We start from the raw sequence: 25,350 nt of genomic DNA on the forward strand, positions 1-25,350 counted from the left end.
AAAAGAAGGCAGTGAACACTCACATAAAGTTTAAGGCAATGTTTCAGTCACTACCTTTTAAAAGTTCTATAATGAAACATGAATGAGTTAATTATCTCAGGAGAGCCAAGTTGCTTTCTCAAGATAATGAGTTCATTATTCAATTAGAAAAAAGAAAGTGCTTTAGTTGAGATAACAACAAAATGAGCCTGTTATCACGTGATAACTTGAGATAATTCATTCATTATGCAGATAACCCTCCTCAGTTTCTGTACTGTTGTTGTTTTGTATTAAAGCAATTTAAAATGCACTCACAAGCTTTATAATATCCACAGGAAGGTAAACGTTCTGGACTCTTCTCCTCACGCAACAAAGAAAATAAACTCCTCAACTGTTTTTTTTCCTTCTTCTTCTTCTTGTAAACCTTTCCCGACCTTCCCTCCTTTTCCTCTTTCTTGCTGAATTGTAATCTCTCCTAATTTCTCAAACTCTAAACCGGAGAGCCTGGCAGATAAACTGTGAGCTGATGGAGACTTTTGGCCAAGCACTGAGGCACATCAAAGCATCTGATGCAATGACAGACAGAGGGAGGAAACTGGGTGCTTACAGTAGTCAGGAGGGGTTACTCTCTCTATATGTGTGTGTGGATACAACCTTTGAAAGGATTACTGAAGGGGCCTACTGGGCACAGGCCCAGGAGCAGATCCTGACTCACAAAATGTAGCTGAAAAAAACCCCACAAAAGAATCAAAAAGAGACACTAAATGACCACAAACATACACAAAGTGACTACAAATGACACAAAAGTGCTATAGACATGCAACACAATAAAGATACACACAATTACCAAAAACTTACTGACTAAATATCACCCAAAATGGTTAGAAAGTGATACAAAATTACTACAAATGACACAAAATGACGACAAAGAGATACAAAATGACAATAAAGAGACACACAATAATGACAAATGACACAAAATGACTTCAAAGAGATCTCAATGACTACAAACAACACAAAATGACTACAAAGAGATACAAAATTACTTCAAAGAAACACAAATGAATTACAAAGAGATCCAAAATTACTGCAAAGACACAAAATGCAAAGCAAACAAAGCAATATAAACAACTAAAAGTACATGCAAAATTACCATAAATAGATGAAACGTGACTAAAATGGGACAAAACATGGTTATAGAGATTCAGGCGGAATATTCCTACTGCTGCTGGTGGGGGCTAAAAATATTTGCTGCCCTAATTCAACACAACGTTACTGGGACAGAGAGTGAAGTGACAACACGCTTCAAACACCAGTTGTCTCTCCCTTTCTTTGCTTCCTCACTTTCATACGCTCACAAATCAATACATGCACTTACTGGCTAACTGTTGTCAAAAACAACATTGATACTAATGGACCACTCTGTTCAGATAGATTGACACACACACATCTAGTACTTGCCTCCACTTTGGACCGACTGAATTATTGAGCAACAGTAAACAGGAAGAGAAGATTCCACTGGGAAGAGTGTGTGTGTGTGTGTGTGTGTGTGTGTGTGTGTGTGTGTGTGTGTGTGTGTGTGTGTGCGTGCGTGCGTGCGTGCGTGCGTGCGTGCGTGCGTGCGTGCGTGCGTGTGTGTGTGTGTGTGTGTGTGTACGAAAGTGCCCCACATTAGGAGATTTTTATTGCTATGTCTCTTGACATGCATGCACACGCACAGCCATGTTTGCGTGGTGTGGACTCGTCTGTCAGCACCCCTTACAGCAGTTGAAGGCTTGAGCAAGAAAGTATTATAAAATAAGATACATGTCATTTAACAGATTTTTCTAGTTTTGAGAAGGTACCGTAGCTGCGATGAAAACATCATAAGTGAAGTAAAATACATAGAGCAGGCTCTCATTTAATTTTAAACTTATAAGCTTACTTTCTCTTTGTTTGAAAGTACAACATTCCTACATCTGATCTTTTTAGATATCTGCAAATTCATAGGTCGGACCCATAATAATTGTCATAGTCATTTACAATATAATAAGGAGCATTTTGGACATTTTTCTGTAATTTGGGGCGGGGAGGAATGAGCTGGAAAGAATTCACATCATCACTCATCATCTATATGTATGAGCCGCGTGGCGTTACAATTCAATACAGTGCATCATCTCCACTGGACCAAGTCTTTATTATGACATTTACACAATTCTGAGTTAAGCTGTGTGGCTCTGCTCCAGAGCAAATCTGCACCTCAAAGTCAAAGTTTGGCACAGAAGCTGACTCTCACAAAGCCCCGGGTAAGCCCAAGAATTACGTGGAAAAAAATAATTAATTATTCATCCATCCATCCATTGTCTGCTGATTATCTGGGGCTGTGTGGTGGTGGTGGTTCTGGTGATACAGTAACAGGGCAAGCAAAGTAGCACAGATGCCCTTCTCCCTGGCTTCTTCCTCCAACTCCTGCTGTGGGATCTCAAGGCGTTTCCAGGCCAGATGGGATATATATAATCCCTCAGTGTGTTCTGGGTCTACCCTGAGGAAATCCTTCCAGTTGGATGTGCCTCCACAGGCATCCAGGGGGCATCCTAATCAGACACCAAACCACCTGAAAGGTCCCATATTGTAATTATTTTTTTTGAGATTTCCATGTTTTTTTGGATAATAAAGCAAGTCGAGGTGCTGTAGAAATACTGTGACTGTCTCGAAACACTCAATCAACATAGAAATTATATAAAAATTCAGAAACTGTCTTCAAACGAGCTGTCAGGAGAAAAGAACCCTATACTATATATAAGTAGAGAGTGCCCCTACAGTGCCATTACATTTATTCCCCGGCTGCAACGACTGGACAGAGACAGAAGACCAGTAAACGCTGACCAATCAGAGCAGACTGGGCTTTTCTGGGAGGAGGGCTTAAAGGGACAGGCGCTAAAACAGTGTTTTAGACAGAAGGTGAATACAGGTATATTCACACAGACAGAATGAGAAAAATAATGTGATTTTTTAACATTAAAGAATATAAATGTGTTACCTAATAGGAAGCCAAAATAAAAGCCTGAAAATGTGCACAAGATGGGACCTTTAACTGGTTCCTTTCAATGCAAAGGAGAAGCACTGTTTGTCCAGACGATCTGCAAAAGAAACTCATCTTAGGGCTGCAATTGGGAGATGGTGCAGGAGTAGGTTGAGTAGGAGGAGGGAGTTTGCATGCCAGATGAACTCTATTCTGCAAATGAAGACCTAACATGAGTTCTTGGATGTTTCTTTCCTCCAATTCATCTCTATTTTATTCAACATTAAACCTTCATGAGGCAGTTCAAGTCTTTGTTAACAGACTAATTCAAGCTTCTCACGATGCTTCACATCTTGTAGAAAAAAACTGAGATTAAAGATACTAATAGCAAAGGGACTGTTCGCATCTGGAATGACAGAGAGCAACAAAGCTCTGCCTCTGAACAAAACATCTCGACTTTCTCTAACTCTCTTCTTGAGTGCCTGATAAGAGCTGAGAGACGCGCAGAGACATGAAGGCATTGTGTGGGCTGCTGCAGAGTGTGGGATGAAAGCATCACGGGTCCACACATGACACAAGTGGAAGAAACAGAGATGACCACATGCTGCCGGGAAACAGAAATGTTTCATTCTCAGATCTGTTGTTGATATTCACACTGATCGGGGCACTAAAGTCAGAGATTTCTAATTTTCTACATGATGACAAACACGATAAGCTGTTGGGTTACCTTTAATTGTCCTCTTTATAATGGTGAGTTGTTTCAAATTGGTGTAACTTTGATAAGGAAAGAGGCTTTTTAGGAATAACAGAAAAGTATGGAAGTAGTTTTTGTATTCGATTTGTGTCATTAGTGTTTTCAATTGCATCAATCTCAAATGGTACACAATATTTTCACATTATTTAGAAATAGTAATAATAATAAAATAAGGCATGAACACAAAGAATGAAATGTATTTTAAATTTTTCATTACCCAATCCTTCCAGTCGTGCGTCAACTGGCTGCCACTAGTTGTAAACACAGAGGCAACTTAAACATCACGTGTGCGTTTTTGCGACCAGTATACTCCTGAATCCTGGAGAGACTGAATGATGGCTTCATTTTAAACCCGCAGGTATACATTTAGCTCTTTGCAAATGAACTCTTACAGGTACAAAAACACAGCAGGCCCCATGCAGCTCTCCCTGATCAGACTTCAATTTAGACCTCGCACACCTTCTCTCTGTAGCAAATCCTTGAAAGGAACCCCAGGCGATTCAGCCCACACATTTTCCACCTGTACCAAAGATGACTAATCTGTGGCCTCCTCCGCATTAAACCTCTCCTCCTCTGCACCGAGACTGCAGTCGCTGCTGCGCTGGCCTCACACAGCCCTCAACAATCGCTCCGGAACAGACTGAAACAAACTCAGGTTAATCCACAGCAGCAGAGATGACATACCAACAAGTCTTATTATGCTACTGTCAGTGGCATTACTTTATTTGTGCACAAATTATTCACATGTATCCTCTCGTTATAGCATTTATACAACGAAAACTATAATTTATTTGGACAGTGAAAGCATTTTGTGTTGGGAAATCTGTGGAGGGATGTATTTATATTTGACAGAAGTAAAGCAGCTTTTCTTTATAAAGCCTAATATCCCTGCTGCTAATCAAAAAGCATTGGATCAAGACAATATCATCGATGTGATGATAAAAAATAAAGCAGCTTAGAATAGAGGCTACTTTGACCCTGACTCTTGTTTATTTTTGTCATGAGTTTGATTCCTGGTTAATATGCCAATATGAATGACTATACTTCACTTTCCTGCAAGAAATAGAGAGGATACTTGTTATTGTTTGGTACCAGGAGAGGGAACACCAATATCTATTATATATACAGTTGTGGGAAGTAATTAAGCACATTAACTGAAGTATTGTACAATTACGAGAATGTTTAACCTTATGCTACATTCTCCTTCTACTCCATCTCAGATATTGTACTTTTTTACTACACTGCATTCATTTGATGACATATTGTTCCATTATAGTGCAACAGTACTGTTTCTTCAATAAAGTTTAGACGTACAAGATCTCTTTTCTGTGTTATGTAGAAAAAAAACAATGTTGAATCATGTTACTATCATCTCCTGTCATCTTTTCCAGCAGTGACCACCAGATACTGTGCAATGAGTGTAGGGGAAAACACAGGCAAGGTGGTATCTGGCTCTGGCTGTGAGAGCAGTTAAAGTGCAATCAGGTGAATCAGTGTGATAGGGGAACAGTAGGAGCCCGAGGCACAGTCCAAATCCGAGGGCGCTACCCTCTCCTCACTCTCTCTGTGTACTCATTGATAGATACAATCAGACAGAAGCTCCGCAGGAGAGCATAAATACACTTCCCCTCTGACTGAAAATGAGCTGTTGTTATTATTTTGTTATTAATGCATGAGAGGAAAACATTATGACAAATTGTATCGCCTGCTGTTAACCCGGTGAAGTCAAACACATGAATTAATGATGAGAAAATAATTTAAAATGATTTCTTTTTTTGTCAAATTGATATTCAACCCTTTGACGGCATTAAATCAATGCATTATGCAAATTAACGGTTTATGTATGATTGTATAAGTTTGCATCATATTTGGCTTTTATGGTCAATTATTTATTTATAAAGATCATTTCTTGGCCAACCTCTTTATTGGATTTTGCATAGCTAGGTAAGAGGGGGGAGAGAAGAGAGGACATGCAGCAATGGGCTGCAGGTCGGATTGAAACCTGTATATATTTATTTATTGATTTATCATCTTTAAACTATATTTTGAAGGTCGCATAATGTAAAAAGTGAGATGTCCATGTCGAGGAGTGCCTATAGAAAGTCAGGATACCCTTTTGAAATAGTCACTTTTTTGTTTTACAGGCTGAAATAATACATAAAAAATTATATTTTTTCCCAGGGTGAGTTACACATTTTTCCTGTCAACATTCAAGTGGAAGTTTTTTTCAAAATTTCTGAAGTAGGGTAGTGGAGGCACCTTTTGCTTTAATTGTTTGGATTTGTCTCTACCAGCTTTGTGCACCTGGATTGGGGAATATTTTCCCATTCTTTCCAGCAGAACTGTTGGAGTTCAGTCAAATTCTGTGGTGAGCGTCGATGGACTGCACTCTTCAAGTCCATCCACAGATGTTCTGTAGGATTCAGGTCAGGGCTCTGACTGGGCCAATCTAGGACTTCCTGTCCTTTACCAATGTGTTGTTTTTATGGAGATGTGTTTTGGGTTGTTGTTATGCTAAAAGGTGAACCACCTGCCCATTTTCAAGTGTCTAACAGAGAGACAAAGGTTTTCCTTAAGAATTTGGGTGAACTTGGCAGCATCTATTTTCCCTTCAGTCCTGACCACCTGCCCAGTCTCCGCTGAAGAGAAACAAGCCCACAACATAATGCTGCCACCACCCTGCTTCACTGTAGGTATGATGTGCTGTGGTTTCTGCCAAACATAGTGCTGGGAGTTCAGCCCAAAAAAATTTGGTCTCATCTGACCATATAACGTTTTGCCACACAGCATCAGAATCTTCAATATGTTTTTTTTTTTTTTAACAAGACTGTGTGACATTTTTTCAGAAGAGGCTTCTTTCTTGCCACCCTGCCAAACATGTAGAACTTGTGAAATTGTTGTCACATGCACAGATCGACCAACCTCTGCCATTAAGACTTTTAACTCCTTCAAGGTCACTATGGGCCTCTTGGTAGCTTCCCTGATCAATGTTTTGGCCCGATTTAAGCAAGGTCTGGGTGGATCCATATGCCTTCCACTTCTGGACAATACTCTGAACGGTCCTCAGAGGGAGAGTTAAAGCCTATATATAATACATACATAGATTTCAATCTTTTTATATCCTTCTCCTAACTTGTGCCTATTCACATATTTATCCCAGAGCTCTATTTAAAGCATCTTTCCAAGCTTGGTGAATTATTTGTGTTACCATGCACTACTAGGAGTGAAATCCTCGAGGAACGGCTGATTTTACTCTGAAGTAAAATCAAAGCCACCACCATTGATGTCAGGTGGAGGCCAATTAACTTGGTGTGTAATCTGGAAGGTGATTGGTTATACCTGAGAATGTTTAGAATGGTTATTCTAACAAGACTCATCACTTTTCCAACACTGCTTTTCTAGTTTTTCATTTTTTACATAGTTTCTGAATACAGGCTTTGAGAATTTCTGTCTTTAAACGAGCCGTCGGGACTTCTGTACGAATGTGATGTCCCAACTATACTTATAGCACAGTGAATGCAGCTATAATCAGACAGACTGTGAGAAAAATCTTTTCTTTATATATATATATATATATATATATATATATATATATATATATATATATTAAAGCATGAAAACATGTTCTAGTCAAACCCAAACCACCAAATTCTGAACCTTTTTACATTTAGAAACTATATTCACATTTCACTTCTACATATACTTATCCATTATGTACAAATTATTTTATTATAGTACTTACACCAGAACATCATTATGTATATTTTCAATAAACATTAACTTAGAGTATTGCACTGTATATAGCTTCGTGATGTATATGTACTGTATATATTTTTAAAGAAATTATTTACTTGAAAAAGTAAAAAAAGAGACCAACACAATTAAAAGGCAAAAGCAGCATCGAGCAGAAACAGAAACAAATCAACAGCACAACAAATCGTTACGGCATTTATTTATTTCAGAAACTTTAATACTGTGATCACTGCAAATGTCTTTTTCATACCTTTACATTTTACAGAGACAATGGATCCGGGATGTAAACAGTATTTTCAATTCTGTAAAACATGTGGTCCTCTTGAAATAGTGTGCTTGATCTCCAGCCAGAGCTGGTCGCTGTTTAGTTTGTTCTTCAAACGGGAGGAAAGAAAACGGATCACGACGCAGCGATGCAAGCCGTGACTGAGCTTTGTGAAACCTTCCTCCCCTGCTGCAATCGCTAACCTCGTCACGTAACCTTGCCTGAAAAACCAGCATCCCTACAGAACAAACAACATCCAGCCTGCTCCTGTCTGAACAGTAATGCTCGAGGAAAAGGTCGGTTGAAACTTTTTGAAGTGAATAAAGTTAAGCACCTTCCTGTTTTTCAGGAATTGCATTGGCAGGTAAACTATAGAGCAACATCAAGACACAATTGCACAGGAATGGATCAATTCACCCTTCTTATCCAAAACCTGTCAACACAATCCTTTTTATAAAACATTGTGCAAAGGTTCTTAAAAACAAAAGATATTACAAAATGGAACATCTCAACATTCACGTTTCCCTAATCCCTCTGAAAAGCACCAAAAACAAAGCGGAGGGAAAAAAACCTGTATGATCTGTAAAATAACTCAACATTCACACTGGACTAGAGTAACTGGTGTGTGTGTGTGTGTGTGTGTGTGTTTGTTTATGTGATGCACACTTTTAAAGATGCGAGCAAAACATCTGCACTGCACGTTTGTCATTTGGCCATACTTCATTTGAAATACAAAAAACTAGAGCACTTTCCATGTACAATAAAATACGAAACATCACCCATTAGTCATCATTTAAGCGTCGACATACTGTAGTTCTGCTCCAAAAAATATACAGTCAAAACTCTCTGGGTCGGGAATATTTCTGCCTAAATATATCACTCATATGGTGTGTGTATTTTTCACATTATTGGATGACAACTAGACTGCTTTTCACAACTGTTAAAACAACCAAATCATGTCACCAAGCAAAACAATTGAGCGACTGACTGTTCACTGGTGTTGTTATAATCCACACAGACTAACAAGAGATTCTTAAAACAGAACCATCTTCATCTTTTTTTTTGTTAAAAGTTCACACATCTCCCTGCAAAACCGCAGAGCTGAGTGTCAGTTATAGTAAACATCACATTTCTTTAAGCTTGTTTATATTCTCTTTACATTCAGACCGGGTGCCGTTCTGTGCTTAATAGCTGCAGGGTGTTAATTGCTTCAATTTAAGACCCAAATTACTTTATAAGATTCAATAACTGGGAGCATCAAAGGGCTTTGATAGCAAAGGACAGGGAATTAAGGCTTACACCATGTTTGTGAACAACAGTTTTGACATACACACTCAAGGTAGCGACCGGAAATAGCCCCGACACGGACACCTGGCTGAGGAAATAGCTTTGTGGCTCCTGCCTGGGCTTGTAAGTAGCTTCGTGATTTGTTGGGGAACATTTCTTCCAAAACACTCCAATTACAGGGGGGCAGCTGCCCTCAAATATATACTGCATGTAACTGAATGCAAAGGCACACACAAACCAACGCGTTTCCACCCACTTCACACACTCGTCCCTGTGTCTGGAGGCTGGCCTGCCTGATTGTGTTCAGTAAAAATATTCATAGAAACAAGAGGAAAGGCTGCAGCAGATTCACCTTACAGACATTTGAGTTTACAAGTGTGAGTATGAAGCTGATTAAAACTAATACATGTGTGAGAGTGTGTGTGTGTGTGTTTATTTTTCATAAGAAGGGCTTTCCCTTTGATCTGCTCCCCAGATGCTGTTTCAGAAGGCACGTCCCTGCTCCTGGGAGTAAATGACCAAAATAAGTGACTGTAGGCACGGCTGGATAGACTGATGTACATTCACACAATGATGACACACGTTGCCACTGGTACAGTAGCTCCTTCTTACTGTGGGCATTTTAATCTAAACAAACCCAACAAATACTGAACTTGAGGGAAACTATAGATGTTAGAGCGTGCCACACACACACACACACACACACACAAACATAGAAGTTCACCTAAAGTCTGAACCCTTCATCAAAAATCAACCTTTGATTGTCTCTCAAAGCTGGCTTCTGATTTATTTATTTTCCTGCTCTGTGTTTTTGTGACCTCCCGGTCGATGTGTGACTGATTGTTGAAGAGGTGTGGGAGAAATACAACGTGACGGGCGGCACATTTAATAATCATGACATTTCCACTGGTCATCACTAGAGGGCACTGTAAGCAACACGACAGCAGGCTTGGGCACCACGAAATACAACATAATACAGAATAAAAAGCATATAGTCAGGCTTAAGCCAGAATTAAGAAAGAAAGCCATTTAAATAATATAGCTAGTGACCTTTTTCTTGAGGAACTAAACACTGATGTCGGTTGTACTGTACGAATAGAACAACTTATTTATTGGAATTATAATACAAGGAAATAAATTAACCTGGGAAAAAAGTTCCCTCTTACTTTTCCCTCCCAAAAATGTCATTTCGGGTCAGCTGGCTCCGTGTATTCCAGACAGTGGGATGGTGAGTGGAGTCCTCTCTTTCCTTTTTTTCCCAAAGCATGATGTGTACTGCTTAATGGAAGAAGACGGAGGCTCTGTGCAGCAATGTCTTTTTAAGTGTAAAATCTTTTCCCACAATATACTTCTTCCCAGAGCAAACTCTCCCTTTTTTTGAGAGAGAGAGAGAGACGGGTCCTGACTTCGTCCTATTGCTTTTAAAAAACATACAATTGGGATGGACCAAAGCACTCCGGATATCAAGTCATGTTTAATGGCACCACTTGCCGATGGCTTATAAATATACGCCTCTGTCAGGTGTTGGTTTGTGCTGTAGCGACAGACAGGATGGTGTAATCCAGATCTGAGTGACACAGAGGAGAAAAAAGAAAAGAAAACCACTGTACAAATCCATGTTTCCCTCTTGTTCAGAGACAGATGGACCAGCTTCCATGTCGGTGGCTGACGGACAGACTGCCACAATGAACCTTCAGTGGTCAGAAGCTTTGAGTTGAGGCAACACTAAACTTCTTTACACTGCATTTACACTTGAAAGGAAACAAAAACCTTTCCTGTGTCAGTGGTCTTGAGGCTTCAGATTCACTATATGTGCGTTTGTGTAAACTCTGTGGGGCTGGGCTGACAGATTTGTTGCGTACCTGTCTGACTTTGTGTGGCATATCAGAGACTTTTCCTCTTAAGTCACACAGACGTCTCTGCTACCCATCTGCTGTGGCGGGTTTGGTTTGGCACAAAAGACTCAAGTCACTTTTCAGAGAAGCTGGGCAAGATTAGGAAAAATAAATTTAAATAAATGGCCAGATATCTGCTGTACATCCACTGAGAACGCATTGGCGGGGGGAGTCTGGTGATTCTTTACTTTCACATCAAGGAGAGGCGAAGCTGACCTCTTGAGAAAGAGAAGGGAAGAGCTTCCTCTTTGTTGGCAGTTTGGCAAAAATGATGGTGGCACAGCGAGATGAGCGAAAGGTCAATTCAGCATTGCTCTTGTGGTCCCATCGGAGAGGAGAGGTCAGTCCTTCATAACTCGATAAACGACACTCATGTTTTCTCGAGTCTCATCCTGAGAATTTTGACAGAGGGTATGTGGAGGCTGCTCGACTATATTACTCACTGATGTTTGAATCTAATGGAAGATGGTAGGAGGGTTCAGCATCAGGCTAATAGAGTCCAACTCTCCACTTTTCTTGTGCACAATTTCTTCTCCCTCTGCCTCTGTGTCCAGACAGTGTGTGCTGATGTATGCATTTGTGTGTATGTGAGTTAAAAATTGTAAAAGTCAGTTCATGTCGATGGTGTTGAAGACCCACTCTGTGAACTTCTTGAGCTTCGTGGCGGAGGTCTGAGACTCCTCCTGCAGTCTCTGGTTGTCCTCCCACAGCCTCTTGATCTGACCCTGAAGTCTCAACTTCTCTTCACGCTCCTGTGAAAAATGGACAAAGGGCGGGTACAATGAATAAACTAAGCCACAAGTCATTAACTTTGAAAGTAGAATTTGTCTCTCACAAGTACACTGAAGATAAACAATACAATTTACAAAATAACTTAACACTCAAGATGGAAAATAAACATCGTAATCTCTGTATAAATATAATACAGAGACACTATCTTCTTGGTGTTTACATAAACATCACATGAGTCACAATACATAGCACTTAAGGGCGCAGTGGGTAGATTTTATCAGTTGACATTTTGAAACCGCTAAAAGCACTACAGACCTAAATCCCTAGTTGGGTGCATGAACATACATATGTAGCCAGTTAAAGAAAACACTGAAGCTGTGGGGAGTTTGTTTTTATGCTGTCATTCAGCTGCAAAGTGATTGCGACTGGCCTGAAGGAAGTGAGAGTGAAGCATATTAGTTTTCCTGGTGTCGGACTGATCTACTGCTACTTTAAACCTAAAAAATGCAGACCGCTTAACTTTTTCCAGTATTTCACAGATGGCAGAGAATTTACTGAGAATTGCGTAAGAAATAAATCACAACCAGACTGCAGCAATTCTGAGGGGGGGGGGGGGGGGGGGGGGACTCTTCACCGTTAAAAGATCAGAGAGGTTCACAGGCTGCAAAGTCTGCAACCAGCTGCTGAAAACTTTAAAAAGGAACTCCGGGCTAAAGAAGCAGAGGAAATTTCAGCTTCCAGTCCTGTGAGCTAAGAACCACGACAGAGCTACTGTGCACCATCACCAAAACTAGTTGAATGTAAAACATATGCAGAAGCTGCTTTTAAATGTGTAAATATGGATCTTTCCTGTCTGGGATCAACATTTGAGGCTAGAGCGGAAGTCTAATGGTGTGAGGAATGTTTTCTTGGTACATATTGGGAAGTCCTTCACAGTCTATTGTTGTTGTTACTTAAGTTGCGTTGCCATCAAACACTTATAGACATGTACCTAAACACTAGATCTGTTTTGCTTTTCCACTGTAAAAGGTACTCTTAAATGTAGGCAGGGTTTTTAACAGCTGGACAGCCATGTGCTTAGAAACTAGCTGAAAAACTGGAAACTGTAAAAGACTGTGCAAGTCTGTTAGTTTAAATGATTCTCATGAGAGTACAACAGCAAAGTTAAACTGTTCCACTCCTTTCAGGTGATTTAAAGTAAAAAAATGTAGCTTGAGTGATTGCAATGGACTCTGAGTCGGCCATTAACAACAATAGTTAATTTAACAGAGCCAAACAACTATGATTTAACAGAGCCAAATCATAGTTGTAGCTCTCCACTGCTGGCTGTGCATTATCTTTTAAAGAAAAAATATTTTTCTACAACCCTTGCTTCCTGTTTCACTGTATGAAAATCAACAATGGACTAGAACAAACTCAGAGTAGAGGTTGTAAACATGTGGACAAAGTTAATGATGCACTGTAAAAAAAATAAAACAAAATCTATATGTTTATGTGTGTTTGTGTTTTCTCTCTCACCTTCTTCAGGTCGTCCTGGAGCATCTTCACCATGGCCTCCAGCTTAGTCACCTTCCTCTCCAGCCCTATGTGACCCTCACTGTGGATAAAAAAGAAACACATAGTGGGCCTTGTTCATACACTCATAGAAAGCATACACTGGAGATCAAAATAGGAGAACAAATTATTAATTAATTAATTGATACATTCTAAAATACTGTTGGTTTTTTTGTTTTTCAGAGTTTGATAGAATATCCGCTGTGGCTAAACCACTGCAGTACTAGCAAGTATAATAACCAAGGCACTTCAACAAAAACCTTTATTTGTGGAAAAAACACAAAAGCAAAATTATAGTAACCATTGTACAATTCATTCAGTTATGACCTCAAGACCTGCTGCAGAACCAGGAGTGAACATGGTTTAAACTATGTGCTCTTGACCATCAGTTGACTGTTCAATCTGTATATCAGGGATATTCAACTTGTTTAGCTCGGGGCCTCTTTTGAAAAATGACAGAAGGATGCAGTTAATAAACAAATATTAATCATATTAATCAGATAAAATAACTAAACATGACATGACTAAATTAACTAAACTAAATGAACTTGGCACAAGGATTGACACTCGCCCTATATGACCGATGAATTAGATATTTAGAGTTAGGTAACAAAGGGGTTTAGGGGTAAATAGGATTAATAGATTCAGAATTATTTTAGAAATATATTTTCAAATGTGAATAGTAACCAACCTTATTTATTCTCAAATTAAACATAGCTGGTTACTCCTCCGTCATGCAGTTACTCAAATGTTGGAATGATTCATGAAGATGGGTGGCAGGCCCATGGACTGTAAGTTGACTGCTTTATATTCTGCACACACTGTTTATTCTCTATCTTGATTCACTGTACCTGTCTATTAGTGTTTATATTCTGCACACACTGTTTATTCTCTATCTTGATTCACTGTACCTGTATATTAGTGTTTATATTCTGCACACACTGTTTATTCTCTATCTTGATTCACTGTACCTGTATATTAGTGTTTATATTCTGCACACACTGTTTATTCTCTATCTTGATTCACTGTACCTGTATATTAGTGTTTATATTCTGCACACACTGTTTATTCTCTATCTTGATTCACTGAACCTGTATATTAGTGTTTGTTCATCTTTCACATATCACAGTTACAGCCCTGCTGCTACCCCACTGATGCACTGACTATCCTGTATTCTCTGTACAATCTGCTCACTCTCTACATTTATATCTATATCCACTTGCTACTATTTTTCACTTTGTAGTTAGATGCTCAAGTGCATTATGTACTTAACTACTGCTTGCAATGACAATAAAATGCATCTAAACTAATATGACCCCAAAGGACATGAATATTATATGTATAGTTTAAAAAAAACAGGAGCAGCATAATGAGAGACGCACTATATTATCTGATTCAGCCTTGGTTAAGTGTGATTAGCTTCACAGGTGAGGTAGTGAACTACATATTTTAATTCAAAAACGAAAATATCAGGGTCACTGTTACTGTGTCTTTCTGGCTGCAAAATAAACAAGCTACAGTAATGAGGCCACACACTTCTTGTGTGTGCATATTGAACCTGTATTCACATTTCCTTTCAGGTATTAATAGGGAATGGCGGGAATGAAATAAACTGGTAAATAGCGTTTGAGTATGGTGTTACCTAGATGAGGGCCGTGACAGTGGAGCAGCCTGCAGCTCTATGTGGGACTGTTGAGGACTGGAGGCGCCGCTGCTTCGGTGGTTTGAATCTCCAAACACAAAACTTCTCTGGACTGGAAGAAGAGAGAAATGGATACAATACAAGTCACTTATAGTAGTAGTAATAGTAGTAGTATCAGCAGCTGGGGCAGGCAGATGCATCATAAAAAAATGCCTCTACCTAAAAATATAGGCATGGTGTAACGCTGCTATTAATTAAGTCTATATCATAATAACTTGACAACCTTTTGTCTGTTTTTTTAATCTTTATTTTAGGGCCATACGATACAGAAATACTTAAAGTCAAGTGCTTATTTTAAGTTGTGCAAAGGAGCTAAACCACAAAAGAACGGCCGTGTGCAGTTATTAGTAACTTGTAATACCATAATGAGTGTTTCTTTCACTCTCAAAGGTATTGGCCACATCCACCAGGTGTGTCCACTCTAGAGTGCTGTCTCTGTCTTGAGACGGGAGGGGCATCAGCTCCTGAGGGAGGGGTCCACGGTGGCGCTCCACCAAATCCACCAATGATGTGTCAGATGCTGAAAGGTCACCTATAAACAGAAAAGAAGTTGTGGAAATAACTGAATGTAAAATTTTTATTATGCATTTTCAATCAAAAGGGGGCAGCAGATACACAAATCAAATCTATCACGTCACTCACGCTTTTCTGTATCATAATTAAAAACGAACTACTTAATGTGCATGTATCAACCATCTTTTCCTGCACCGCGTCACTCCATGGATAAAAAGGGCACATAACATGAACTAGTTAACAACTAGTTACAAAATATAGTCTTTACCAAATCAATAGAAGCACCTAAAATATATTTTAAATGTGAATGGACCCCAGCTGTAATAAATACCTCTATGGGCAGAAAACCTACACTCTTCCACCTTCTTCTTACCGTGGAGCTTGACTCCCAGCTTATAGGAAGGCCGTCGGAGGGGAACGCCACGGGTGGTAGGTGAGCGTGGGAGGGTGGAGCAGCTGAAGAGAACATCAGCACTGAGTGTTGGTTCAGCCACTGAGTCCAGGGGAGGCAGGCGCTGACCACGATAGATACTCTCATCCGATAGGGTACGATGGAGTGAGCGACGGCGGCTGAGAGGCTGGCTTGGTGGTGATTTCTGGCCGTGCTACACAGGATGAGGGGAAGTGATGGGGAAGTGTTATTAAAATATTAATAAAACTCAAAATCTGAATGTCGGTATTATGTGGGGGAAAATCGGAGACCAACGGTATCAATGCAACGATGCATTGTCATTTATTGCTTGATTTTTCCCTTGCACAATTTGCATCAATAATACATTAGATGTAAATTTACATGTCCTATCACAAAGAGGAGCAGAATTATAATGACTTGATTTAAGCCTAGTTGTGCCACACTTCATCTAACCAAAAAGGATGAAAGCAGTTAATCAACCTTACTCACGAGAAAGATTCACTAAAATATAAAAGCTTACAAAAAAAATCAGAGCAGCAGTCATTTCAGGATATGTTCTTAGGGGTCTACTGGGAGGTTGTTCCTGTAACAACATTCACATACATGCCTGCAGACATACCTTTTCCTTATGTCTGCGTGGTAGTGGTGGAGGGCTGTCCAGGGCACTGTGTCTCTTCACATCTTCCTCTATAGTAGATTTGGCATGAGGCTGGGGCGAGTGCATATCCCGAAGAGAGGGCCGGGCTGCTGGGGTTGGAACAACTTCCAATCCGCCCTCACCTGGAGACTTCCTAATACGCAACTGCACTGTTAATGCATTGTCCATGTATTCTAATAATAACACTGATAAATAATAAAGATATGTGGTCTTCAACAGCAGATACTTTAACTGGGAAATTGCATTTATTGTAGTATCATCTTCAGCCACAAGGGGGTAATCAAGTAGTACACATAACATTCCTACCAAAACACATTCACAGGAAATCAGAGTGGGTGGATAAGCAATGGGATCAAAAACGGTGTTACACATTCCTACAATAAATACTGTTATTTTTAAGCTAGTAATGTTAAATTTTGTCACACCATTATACATAGAGGGATAAAGAGAAAGTAAAGCTGCAGTCTGATACAACACTGCATCATCACCTCTAACGCGGTCTCAGCATATATGCATTACAAGCTTCACAAAAGGTAGTATTAATTGAGCGTTATTGCGATTGTGAATACACTGTATTATGTTGTACCTCTTGTTCATTTGTTCGCTCCCTGCAGGAAGGTAGGTACATTCGGTTTTGATATAAGCACTGTAGATAAACTTTTACAAAAACACATGTACTAGCATGCACCAGGGCCAAACCTCTGTAGAAAATGAATGCTGAGATGACACAGATGTTACGCTACAAAGTCTGGTGGCAGCGTGAATACCATATAATTATAATATATAATATACGGTATAATAATAAGTATAATACTAGAGATGTGTGTAACTGTGTGCAGTCTAAACCCACTGCTGGACTGAAAACAACAATAAAAAGATGCACTCCATCCTTACTTGCGGGTGTCTCCAAAGTCGACAGAATTGATAGTGGAACCTGGTTTCCTCCAGCCAATCAGGTACTTGGACTGAGCTCCTTGGCGGGGGTAGAAGCTCTTGGGCCCAGGGGACGATGAGGACTGGGAGGAAGGGGAGGTGGCTGAAGAGGAGGACTCCTCTCTTGGAGAGCTGTGGCCTGAGTGTCTGCTAATGAAGGACAAGGGGGATAAGATGGACAGTGAGAGGGGTTGCTCACCACTTTTAATCTTAACATTTTCGCCCCACAATATAGTAGTAGTAGATAGTCAGTGTGTCTCCTACAGTAGATGATAGTTGGCACGCCACCAGATTGGGGAAGCAGGCAGGAGCCCCAAACACGGAAGCTAAGCAATGTGTTGCTGTGGACAGGGGCAGCACTCTAAATATATTTTAGCCATTGACAAAAATCCATTTCAGTTTAAATGCACGCTATATTTAGAATATTTTCGACTCTTTACCTTGCTGTCAGACTTCCTCCGTCCACAGCAGCTTCCGTGTCATGACTCCTGTCTGCTTCTCCTAACTGGCAGCTTTCTAAGCGTCATCTACTGTAAGTAACTGTAAGTACCACATACACGCTTCAAAATAGCCAAACTATCCCTTCAATAAAACTCTTAGTTTGTTTTAGTCACATTCTAATCATCTAGGAATTTCAAAGGAAGATGCATTTTTGAGTTAGTCTCCTCTTATTCCCCCTCCACCACTTTGACAGAGTACGTATTTTGCTAGACAGATGATGTCGAGGTCATGAACTGTAACTGAATCTGAAAGGGTGAATTTTGACTTGCAGGAAGCGTGGAACACTGAGTTCTCTTAGCTCTGGACGCCGTTCAGCTATGAAATGTTGGACACGTGTTCCGCATTTCCTGAGGCCTAATGTGGAAAGATAAGAGGGGGTTAAAATTGCTCCAGTGCTTGGTTTCCAGGAAAGACTTTTTCCTTTTGAGCGAAGAAATATTGGCTTGAGTGATGAGAATCGGAGGTCAGCCATATACTGTGATGACACATGACCGAGTGGAAGCGGCTCAATTTAAAATTATGACTGAAATCAGATAAAGCGGCAAGATTCTTTCCTCATGGAAGCGTTCTCACAGTTGGATTACCCTGCATATTTTAGTGTGTATACTATTGGTCAACTGCTTCTCCGATGAAGGTTCCCAGTGTGTTTGATTTAGGCAAATAGGCAGAAATAGTTACAAAACAGTTACAGAATAATTAGTCAGTATTTATCTAGCAACTAGGGCTGCCCCCCAAAAGTCGACCAAGGAATCATCAGCAGACCAAAATTTCATTGGTCGCAGGAAAAGAAACAAACATTTGGAGCCGTTTTCTGTCAAGATTAAGTGAAAATCTGTGACCGGCAGCTGCCCTAAAAGGCTGGAGGGCTTTTAATTTGAAGGGCCATATACAGCAAGTCGTGACGCTCACTCAATGCCAGTGTTTTTTTGGGTTGTTTCTTTTAACACAGCAGGTCCCTTGGCTGTACATTACCACTAGACAGTTAATAATTAATGGCCAATCATGTCGGGAAAGACATCTAAAATATGGGATCACTTGCAAATTTTTTCTGACACATTCAGAATTAGAATCTGAAATAATTTGCCGGTGTCATTAACAGGCGGCATACTTATAGTACGCAGCTGTGTGCACTTATAATGGTTGTTAATTATGTTGAATTATGTTATTCAATCACTGAGGCTATAATTCTATATATATATATCTCTATGTACTGTACATATATACGCGTTGATTAGTCGACTAATCGCTCTAAAGGAAGACCACTGGTCAACCAAAAAAATCCTTGGTCGGGGGCAGCCCTACTAGCAACACAATTATTGTGTTTACCATCTGCTTCAGATGCTGGTTACATTAATCTGAGGTATGATCATGTTTCTTTCAGGGGAAAAAAATGAACGAGTTAAGAAGTGTGTGTCGCATTATAACCCTCAATAGCAGGGCACAAAATCGGCACTATTGCCAAATGCTGGTAAATTAGTGGCTAGATTCGGAAATGTATTATTAATCTTTAATTTCAACATTCACAAGCCATTTGGCCGGTGGACAAAAAGGTTAGTTTTGCACCAATACCTACACTTGACCTCACATTCATCATCAAATTAGGTTCATGATCATTGAGCAGCACACACACACTTCAATATAGACAGACCTCGAGTGTGATCCAGCTTCACTCAGACTGTAGGTGCTGCTGTCTCTTACGAGGAGATGAGTAGGTGGGCTTCGGCCTGTCCCGTCCATACTTCTTTCTCCTGGAGGGCCCGGGGACTCCGCGGCAGCAGGTGACCTTTCCAGCATCCTGCGGCCTCCCTCGGTAGGGCTGTGCCATGGAGACACTGACCGCTCCCTGCTCTCTCTGCCTCCACTGGGAGCCAGCAGGGAGGTGGTGCTGCCATGATGAGAGTGGGGGTGTGTGTGGTGTGAGGCTCCGTAAGAGCTGGTGTCAATGCCGCTGTCGGCCGACGCCCCCTGGAGGTAACCTCCTCCTCCCAGACCATTGGGCTCTGTCTCACCCTGGTCCCCGCTGGAGCCTCCGCCCGCTCCCATTTCGTACCATTTGTCGCTGTCACTGTGGCCCCCGCTGGAAGCTGTGCTGGATAGAGTGTTACTGCTGGAGTGTCCAGAGTAAGGGCCGTCAGACTGCTAGAACAAACAGAGAGTGGAAGAGTTAGGGGAAATGACGGTTTAGGGAGGTTTCAATGTAGTGAAAAAATTTCCCCCAGTTATTTGGTGATCATCATGAAGAGTTATTTACTATGCTAACAGAGATGTAGAAGTCCTTTATAAAAACAAACATGTCATCTGAGCCCCAGAACTTGGAAAAGAGGGGTAATAGAGCATTTAAACTATACTGTCAGGGTTCTGATGGTGTAAGTAAATAGAGAAGACAAGTGTAAAGCCTCACCTGACTGCCCTTCTTTGGGGACAGGTGGATGACCTGCTCCTGCCTCTGGATGCGGGGAGCACCAGAGTAGCCTTGACCAGACTTGGAGACTGGGGCCTCTGTAATAAATAGACCAATAAACAGAGATGGGGTTGGTGACAAACACACACAGACCCTGCAGGACAAACAGATAACTTGTTGATGATTCAGCACAGAAGTCATTCTCCTTTCTGCTCATTTATGTGTATTTTTTTTACTACAGCAGTCGTGTTTCCTGGAGGTTCATAATGATGGCATTGTTTTCATTCTGTCTCTGATGTGTCCACGGACAAAAACACAGATCATTTGTCATCAAAAGTAACCCACATCAAAGAGAAATTTGTGTCCCAGACGGCCTCTGTTCAATTTGTTTGTTCTGGGCAAGCTGTTCCGTGTGAGGGAATATGTGCATGTCCTGAAGCAAAAACTCCGGGTTTAAATGGGACTGTTGTGTAATTGTTTGGATGTTATGCAACAAGACATACAGAGTAGGCAGCTAATGACCACTGCACCATGAGAGGCAGAGCTAAGGGAGGTATCATTATATCTGCTGGGCTGAATCAAGTAAAGTGAAAAACCCCACCCTCCATTTCTCACTTTAGAATATTCATTACTCTGCCTCGTGACTCTGCACTAATTAAAGGTGGTTGCACATGTGCATGCCTGCTTGTTTGAGAGGCTTTGGCATATGTTTTATCAAGTGTTTCATATGCATCGTTATTGGTGTGATTGGTCAACCAGATGTGTAGGTATGAAAAGCTTGATGTTTCGAGACGAACCAAGCTCCTTGGGTTAATGCGTGCACGCCTGTAGGCTTTGTTAAACAAATTCCTGTGCATAGGAAGGAAGTCATAACAAATAGCCCTTTTCTGCATCTCTCCACCCAACGAATGAATTTATCCTAAACCTGCCACAGGATCTCAAAAGAAAATGGAGAAAAAATGCTGTGTTAAATAGATGCGACAGGAAAACTATATGCAATAACTACTCTAATGCAGAATCATGTGTAATCTACATTAAGGGATAAGTGAATGTCCCGTTTGTGTGTGGCAAACAGAGAGCAAAACTCAATATTCTGCCCTCTTCATGACTTGTGTTATTTCTGGACAGAGCACGGCCACATCGTCGGGAGGAAGAGGAAAGGACAGAACACTAAACCACAGAGACAGCAAAGCAGACCGTGCAGGGCTGGACACTTGGCTGACACAGCCTGAGCTGGCCCAGCATGCATTGTTCCATCCTGCCCAATAAAGACATAAGTGCTACAAAGAACCACAAAATTAAAGACTAGGGTCGTTCTCTGTGATTGTGGCGATCAGAACAGGTTGAGGACACTGCTGAAAGTAGGCTGGTCAACAATCAACCAAAGCAACATCCTGCTGGAGAGCAGAGGAGTGGTAGATGAGCATGTCGTTTTTGTGGCTTTCAGAGACCAAGCTGGAAAACAAGAAGAAAACTCCCAGAGAATACTCATAATTAAAATGAAAGCCAATGTACAAGAGGATAAAAAGATGAATGAGCGGCAAATATAAACTGCAGTGGAGAATGGAGAACAGAGGGGGAGGGGGAGGCACACAATGGACGGTCAGCCAACTGCTGTGACAGGAAGGAAAGGAATGTCTTCCCTTTCCCTTTCTTCTCTATTAAACCTTAAAAAAAGTAACAAGTGACAGATAAAAAGCAAGATGCTTTAAGTGAGATCTTGGTTTGATTGTATTGCATTTCTCCTTTAAATAATTATCTGCTTTCATTTTCCGTTTGTCTCATTATCTTCCCACCATTTTGTCTGCTTGCAGAGACATTACGACCTGCTCTGTGAGGGCAATATAATTTACAGGTGGAAGAAGAGGAGGAGGAGGATTGTGGATGATTTCGGAGTTGGTATCTCAGCTTCAAATAACTAGCTGATGAAGAGGCACACATACACCATACACACACCCTTCTGGATACCTGTCATTTCAAAGGATTAAGTAAATATACGGATGATTTCTTTTCTTCTCTCCCCCACTATTCGTCCCCCTAATTAGAGTGAGTCCTCACATATAAAACACATGCAACATTAGAATTTACCTTGAGTAATAAGCCACTGCACCTTCCTTTCTTATTAATTTGAATGTATTTACGCCACCTTTTCTCCATAAGATATATATTCACCTGCTGATCCTCGTTCGGCTCCTCCCCCGTCCTCCATTCTGGACCAATTGGGAGTGGACTTTCCACTGGACCCGCCTTCTCCAACCACCTCTCGTCTCTCCGCAGACATCGGAGAGTGGCGGCTGCCTGCAAACCTGGTGAATAATTACACAGATCAGATGTGTTTCAACTGTTTAAAAATGCAGAGCTAGAAATGACAGATTTACAGAGTTTTAAAGACAATACATTTAACCACAGGCTGTAGTGGTTGGAAGTTTAAGAAAAATAAATTTTAAAAAGATGTTCCGTCAAGAGCACTATACTATACAAAGACACTAAAACACTATCACCTCACTCTTCTAGACTAACGCCATACAGTGTTTCAACTGTGGAAATTAACTAATCAGCTTCTAAATGGTCCTAAAAGGACTCTGGTAAAAACTGTCTCACAAGAGCAGTGATACTATTGTTTTTTTCTGTTTGTGCTAGAAATACATTATGCTTTATAAAGATGACATTATAATGTATCAGCTCAAAAGTCTGAAGCCTGCACAAAAACTAATTTGTAATACTGAAGGAATTAGTTTATTTTGATGTGCTTTTCTGATATGATTTATCATAATTTGAATTAAATCAAACCCTGCCTAAGACAATCCCTCTCCCCCTCTTCCTTACTGCTCAGGCATGGACTTCTGTCTCCAGTGAGCAGAGCTTCCGGAGGCGTCACTGGAACAAGACAGGTTGCTGGGAGAGCTGCGATTGTGAGGAGATCGACCCAACGCCAGGGAGGAGGCCAGGCTATAGCTCTCACTGCCGGGAGACATCCTGGTACACGAACAAACACGTATACACATACAGGAACTGTAAGAATCTACAGGCACATAGAACAGGAGGAACTAAAGGAAGATGAAATAAACACAGCAAAGCACTGTAGGAGCAAAATGTTCCAAGTTCTTCCTGCAGAGGAAATTCCATTGACTGCTACTTTGTAGCTACAGTTCCCACACAGGCTGGATAAGAAAATGACATGAATACTTAAAAGCTTCTGCTTACAAATCTGCTAAATGCCCAATGACTGCCTTTTGTGTTCTTTGTTGATAAACTAGCTTGCAGAATTTGCATTGATTTTTGTTTGTCTTCGAGGTGAAAATATGTTTTATTTCACATGAAGAAAAAAATGACTAAATGATTAATTCACAAACTAATGAAATGTTTGGCCTTCAAACCCCACGCTCCTCCTGATATAAATATTATATTTAACTAATCTATATCTAAAAAGCCAAGAGGCTCTAACCTCTTGGTGTCCAGAGGCCGGCCATCGCTGCTGACACTACGTGGGATGACTGCACCTCTCTCCAGCCTCTCAGCCGACAGGGTTTTCCCCACTGAGCTGCCCAGGCTGATGGCCCGGTTGGGCGTGTGGGGCTGTGGCGAGGCAGTAAGTGACTGCTGAGGGCTGCTGGACGTCCTCTGCCATTTATTGTTGTTGCTGCGGAAGGGGAACTTGTATTCGAAGGAGCCGCTGTCGCTGCTGCTGCTCTTGTATTCTGACACAGGCATCCGATAGAGCTCTGAACAGCCTCTGTAGCAAAGAAGAAAGAACGTTTAGCTGTGTTGTGCGTGTTAGTATTGCCAGTAAGTTCATCGTTAGGTGCTCTAGTATTTTATTTGGTCTCTTAAAGTAATGTGATGTTCTGCTGAACTTCAAGTATAAAAGGACACTCAGGATAACTGAATTAATGTGTTAACAAAGAAGCAGTTAGCAAATAATTAATGATGACTTCAATCCAAACCCCACCCACCTGCGCGGAGTGGCGTCATCATGTGGCGGGATGATAACAACGCGCACTGTCACTGAGGTCCGCAGGAGGTCAATCATCTGTTCATGGGTCAGCGTTGCTACGGCAACTTTGCAGATTTCCACCAATCGGCTTCCCTGCCGCAGTCCTGCCTGCCAGGCGTAACCATATGGCTCCACCTACCAGGAACAGAGTTTGATTGCATTACAGCTTCAGAGGTAAGATAAATACATTGCCACTACTGTGTTACTTTGTACGATTATATGAATATGCAAAGTCGGATTGTTGGTAATTTCTCATCTGTTACTCACTTTGCAACAATACAGCACATCTACTGTAAGAGACAATGCATAAAAACTGTCACTGTTAAACATGTTTAAAATATGGAGCAATATAAATATGCCTCCCATAATTACTGTTATACATATGCATATTTTGAATGCAATAGGCAGGCTAATAAGAGATCTTCAATGTAAACACGTTTTACCCCATTTAATTATTTTGTTGAGAAGTGTATTTTCAGAGAAACATTTGAGTTATGTAGAGACAGATACCTCAGCCACGATGCCTTCATAGTTCACGTGGAAGCCCAGCTGCCCAAGGCCATTTCGGCGAAGCGTCATCTCTGATGTCTCACAGCCCTTAGTGAGGAACTGGACATAGGGAGGCAAGAGAGACGCACAAAGTACAGATGAGAGACGAGTTGACATAAATTATCAGAGGAGAGATGATGAAAAACAACCAAGCAGGTCAAGAGGTAAGGGAAAAAGTGAATAGAAAAGGGGGCATACTGAAAAAGGATAGGGAACTTGTCTTCCACACCCTCGGTCAAACTTGCACAATCACAATGTTTATGTGTAGAACCAGTTAATGTAATAGTGCACTATGATAATGAATAGGATTATCCAAGTCTGTAATTGTGCAGGTTTGCATGCGTGAGCTGGTGCGTGGACATGTTCACTGCATTAAGCATGAAAACATCCTTCCTCCCTTTAGTTGCAGAAAGGGATTTTTTAGAAAACGTAAATGATCCCTAAGAGATTTAGCAGACAACAGAAAT

General features: G+C 40.8%; 1 protein-coding gene across 2 annotated transcripts in view; it reads right to left on the bottom strand.

Annotated features, from left to right (window-relative positions):
• Nucleotides 1-7,683: 7,683 nt before the first annotated feature.
• The window catches only part of sipa1l1 (signal-induced proliferation-associated 1 like 1), a 73,217-nt gene continuing 55,550 nt past the window's right edge, over nt 7,684-25,350 (bottom strand). Inside the window, exons 11-24 of one of the 2 annotated variants that reach the window (XM_083933877.1) lie at nt 24,845-24,943; nt 24,294-24,469; nt 23,786-24,073; nt 23,167-23,316; nt 22,513-22,646; nt 20,341-20,438; nt 19,588-20,075; nt 17,400-17,588; nt 16,467-16,638; nt 15,809-16,040; nt 15,284-15,454; nt 14,863-14,974; nt 13,185-13,263; nt 7,684-11,686 (exon numbers count right to left, since the gene is read on the bottom strand). In XM_083933877.1, the coding sequence (XP_083790003.1) occupies nt 11,543-11,686; nt 13,185-13,263; nt 14,863-14,974; nt 15,284-15,454; nt 15,809-16,040; nt 16,467-16,638; nt 17,400-17,588; nt 19,588-20,075; nt 20,341-20,438; nt 22,513-22,646; nt 23,167-23,316; nt 23,786-24,073; nt 24,294-24,469; nt 24,845-24,943 (2,532 nt within the window). In that variant the 3' untranslated portion in view covers nt 7,684-11,542. Of the gene's footprint in view, nt 11,687-13,184; nt 13,264-14,862; nt 14,975-15,283; nt 15,455-15,808; nt 16,041-16,466; nt 16,639-17,399; nt 17,589-19,587; nt 20,079-20,340; nt 20,439-22,512; nt 22,647-23,166; nt 23,317-23,785; nt 24,074-24,293; nt 24,470-24,844; nt 24,944-25,350 lie in introns of both variants that reach the window. The other variant, XM_083933876.1, reaches the window with a different exon arrangement.

This window comes from Echiichthys vipera, assembly GCF_963691815.1.
Source record: "Echiichthys vipera genome assembly, chromosome: 19".
In the NCBI taxonomy this organism is placed as follows: Eukaryota; Metazoa; Chordata; class Actinopteri; order Perciformes; family Trachinidae; genus Echiichthys; species Echiichthys vipera.